General features: G+C 36.8%; 1 protein-coding gene across 2 annotated transcripts; it reads right to left on the minus strand.

Moving 5' to 3' along the window:
- Nucleotides 280-4340, minus strand: LOC104707077 (sodium/hydrogen exchanger 1). 2 transcript variants are annotated; one of them, XM_010423351.2, is made up of 14 exons: nucleotides 4140-4340; nucleotides 3397-3690; nucleotides 3189-3307; nucleotides 2720-2817; nucleotides 2548-2607; nucleotides 2415-2461; nucleotides 2127-2321; nucleotides 1991-2037; nucleotides 1834-1900; nucleotides 1623-1723; nucleotides 1278-1518; nucleotides 1120-1182; nucleotides 954-1037; nucleotides 280-853 (listed from the first exon to the last, which is right to left on the minus strand). In XM_010423351.2, the coding sequence occupies exons 2-14, from the start codon at nucleotides 3562-3564 to the stop codon at nucleotides 524-526; spliced, it is 1620 nt and encodes a 539-aa protein (XP_010421653.1). In that variant the 5' UTR covers nucleotides 3565-3690; nucleotides 4140-4340; the 3' UTR covers nucleotides 280-523. The 2 variants fall into 2 exon arrangements, with proteins under 2 accessions (XP_010421653.1, XP_010421654.1); XM_010423352.2 differs by having other exon boundaries at nucleotides 476-853; nucleotides 3397-3695.

Genomic DNA, 4346 nt, shown 5'->3' on the forward strand with positions numbered 1-4346 from the left:
TCAGTATGACTCATACTGTATGAGTATGCAGAAAACAAAAGTGGGTTTATAACGTTTACACAAACTTATTGAAACAAAAAGTGAGTTTGCCGGGGGAAAATCAAAGTTAAAAGGATAGTATCAAATGTTAGCTTTTCTTGTTTACATTTTTCTTTGATAAAATTTTAAACAAATTGTGGAATATGTTTAAGATTGTGACAAAGAGTAAAACAACAATACAGAAAGCATTTTGTTTATTCTTCTTGTCCAACCCGGCAGTACGAATCAGATCCGGTCAAGTTCGAAGCAATAACCAAAATCAAAACATAAACAAATGTATAGTTTTGTTACAACAAAACAAATATGAATATACATACATCACTCAGACCTTCCCAAAGTTTTTGGCTTTCTGCTTTCAAAACGTAGGACAAATTTCTGTCCTCACAAACAATATTACAAATGGATAATTACACAAAAGCATAATTTTAATCACCCTTTTCTACCAAAAAAATAATAATAAAGCTTTTTCTTCCACATTTTTTCCTCATGCCTTGCTGAGATCAGGAGGGTCTCTCTCAGTTGGAGAACCAGGGACGAAAGGGACAAAGCCACGACCTCCAAAGACGGGTCGCATGAAAGAGTCATCGAACTGTCTCCAGTAGTAATGCACGGTTCGAGTGGGACGTGTCAAGAAACCACGTATACTGTCAGGCCGAGGCACATTGTGGTTCCCTGAAGGCTCAATGAACGAGTCTTGGTCCAGCAAAGGAATATGGATGGATTTTGGGGTGTTTTCATCAGATAACATGCTCGTTGTGGCGCTCTGGTGCGGCAATAGGTAGCTTATGAGCGGTTTGGTCAGCATACCAAACACCTGAAAAGACCAGGTTGAAAAGAATCTAGTTACCAAATATCCAATCTAACTTTAAAAAAATATGTTATGTAACCAATTTGAATATCCGGAGATTACTTACCACTGTGCTAAAAAGACAGACGGTTATAGTACTGGTGATCATGATTGCATTTCCTCGTACCTCCGTGTGTCCCGCCCTTGTAAACTGCAACCGTTACAAGTGTTAAATAATGATTCGTGTTATTCAAAGCTTCATATAGAGTAAAGAAAAGACATTCTTATGATACCTTGTTGTATGCAAGAGCCATTGATACAGCACCTCTCATGAGACCAGACCACCAAATCACAATCTGGACGACGGTTGGAAAAAGATAAATATAAACCGGTGTAAATATCCGGAAGAATTATTGAATCTTTTATTAGTACCAAGTGGAATGATACATACCTGCATGTTAAAGTTGATTTTCTCGTTTTGGTTCTTCTTCGCTAGGTTAGATAGAAACGATAACGGAAAGATGAATGCTGCTCTTCCAACCATGATAAGGCCCATTAGGATTGAGCTCACTGCGATTGATGTTCCAGGGGTGTCACTCACGGATCTCCACTTGTCAATGTCCAAGGCATCCATTCCGACATACAAGAAAATAAATGTCTCCGCAAGAAAAGACAAAGTTGCAAAGGTATGCCTGTGTCATCGGAAAAATTCATATGATAAACATTGGGGAGGTACAAAGTGTTTTTGAACTAAGTTAATCTCAGTAAAAAGGTGGAGAAACTGGAGTTTGCATACTTGGTTGTGATTCTTGAGCTCTCGGTTACGTTGTGCCATGTGTAATGGGACATCACAATACCACAGAAAAACACAGTGAGAATACCGCTCAAGTCGAAAAGCTGCAAGCCAAAATAATGAAACATCAAATATAGTTTGTGTGTGAATGCAATTTTAATGTATTAGTGTCAAACCTCAAGTGGCTTGGTATAAGATTTTATTAGAATCTAACCTCAGCAAGCATATAAGAAAGATACGCCATAAGCATCATGAGTGCAACCTCTCGGTCAGTTGAGTGCCTAAGACAAGCAATGTGGGGAGATATACATTAGACCAAACACGAAAAAAACTTGCAGAAAGCAGTCACATATATGACGCCAAATATGTACCTTCCAAAATAAAGCTTTTTAATGACATACGCACTTATCAGACCGGTCTGCAAGATAATGATAAATATTTTAGATGGTGGTGAACACAAGTGCAAGGTACGAGAAATAAAGGCAGAGAAGAAAACAATGGACTTACTGCAGCACCAAGCAAGGTACTCAGCAGAAACAAATACAAGAAGTTTCCAAAAAGATGAAAAGCAGCTTCATGGTTAAGATGGGTGAGGTCAAAGCTCTGAATTGCGTTGAAGACCACAACTGATGTGGCATCATTCACAACACCTTCTCCGAATACAAGACTGTAAAGCAAAGGTGTCTCATCTTGATTCAGAACCTATATCACAACACCACATAAACAACAAAACTTTTGGTTCACTATGTTTCTGAGTTTATAAGTAGTTCCAGTGATTTGGAGAAAACACATTACCTGCAGCGTACACACAGAATCTGTCGCGGCAAATATGGCACCAATAGCTGAGAATTAAACACCAAACAAACAAATCAAGTCTCTCTCGAAAGAAAGAAAGCCAATAAAGCAAAGCTCTTAGTTCAGGCATTACCAAGAATATCACCCAAGTCAAAGGTACCAATGTCCAATTTCTTAAAGAACTGCGTTACACCTGTTTCAAGCACCACCAGCTGATAATCAGTAGATATACAAAACTATCTGAACCTAATCCAAATGCAGCCTTCAGCAATGTTTCAGCTAAACTGAATGGTAAGTAAGGTTACCTAGAGATATGATCGTGCAAGAAATAATAGTCCCAACAGCACCGAAAAGCATAATAGTCACGAAATTGCGAAAAAACTGCTTCTTTTTTACTTGAAACCTGAAAAGTAGACAAAAAGAACATACAAAATTATCAATCTGAGAAAGCATGAAGATGAACAGAGTAAATCCATGGGACCACTTTTAGTTGCACGTGGATAAATCTAACTACTACAAAGAGAAAAAAAAAAAGACATCATGCCCTCCTTATTTATTACAATCACAAGTACTAGAAAAAGGTTGATGAATGACAGTTATATTTATAGAAGCAGAGAAATAAACACATCTATAAAGCTTTCTCCTAACTTTTGTCATCTAGAAAATCACATAATGCATGTTTTGCGTAACCAACTTTGGTAGGTAAAACCCGTGGTACTAAAACGTATCAGATCGTCCTGTACAAAAGATTTTATGTAAGAAATGATGACTAACCCTGCATTGAATATAATGGGTGGCAAAAGATATATGAAGAAGAGATCTTCACTGAAGACGAGCAGATGTGAGCTTTTTCCTTTACTAATCAACAAAATGGAAACACCAGTACCAAGTCCCTGCAAACCACATTTGCTCAACATGTCATTTTCAAGATGATTGATTCCCTATTCGATTCTACTGGAGATAATTCGCAGTGGAAACTTACAATCAATAAGGCGGTGATGGATTCGTTCATCCATCGGTTTTCTTCTAAAAGATGACCAAGAACAATACAAGCACAAAGAAGTGCAACAAAGAGATTCAACGCAACCACAGAGGCGTGATCAGATGTAGTCAATTTAGACGCTAGTGAATCGAGATGTGATGCCAACATTGTTTATCTTCTAGATCCACCAACCCCTCCCAGATTCGATCAAGTACAAAAACTAGTCAGATTTTATGGATCAGCAAAATCGGAAAAATCTCTTTTATCTTTCCGTGCTGTCCATTCAAACCAATCCTGTACTAACATCACCAAACAAAAATCTTAATAAATCTCTACATGAAAAGTAACAAAAGATATAAAACAGAGCTGAGACTAAACAGTGAAGCTGTGTATGACTTAGCAGCTATAACATAAAAACATTATTAAAACACACACACACACACAAGGGTTTTAAAAAGTGAATCCAAATCTGAGACTTTTGAGACACACACACAAAAAACAAAAAAAAACAAAAAAAAAGCACAAATCCCAAAAGGCTAAATATTATAAACGAGAGAACAACATAAACCAAATTGTCAAAATTTCCCATTTTTGGGTATTACCCAAATCTAACAAGCACAACGGGACATGAATTAGGTCGAACTTTTTTAAAAAACCCAGATTTTAAAATTTCCCAACAACAACAACAAAAAAAAACACCAAAACTAGACAAAACAAAAACGATGGATCTGAATTTGCTTTACCTTGAACAACAGCTTCTTCTTCTTCTTCTTCTTCTTCTTCTTCTTCTGGGTAATCTAAGTGTCTTCCAGGAAGATATAATTCTGATTCAAAGAGATCAAAACACGAATTTCGAAGCTTCGAAAGCTAAAAACCTGAGAGAATCTTCTTCTTCTTTCTACGTCGAAGACGAACGAAACAGAGAAAGAAAAAAAAAAAAAAAAAAAAAA

Source organism: Camelina sativa, chromosome 8 (assembly GCF_000633955.1).
Source record: "Camelina sativa cultivar DH55 chromosome 8, Cs, whole genome shotgun sequence".
NCBI classification, from domain to species: Eukaryota; Viridiplantae; Streptophyta; class Magnoliopsida; order Brassicales; family Brassicaceae; genus Camelina; species Camelina sativa.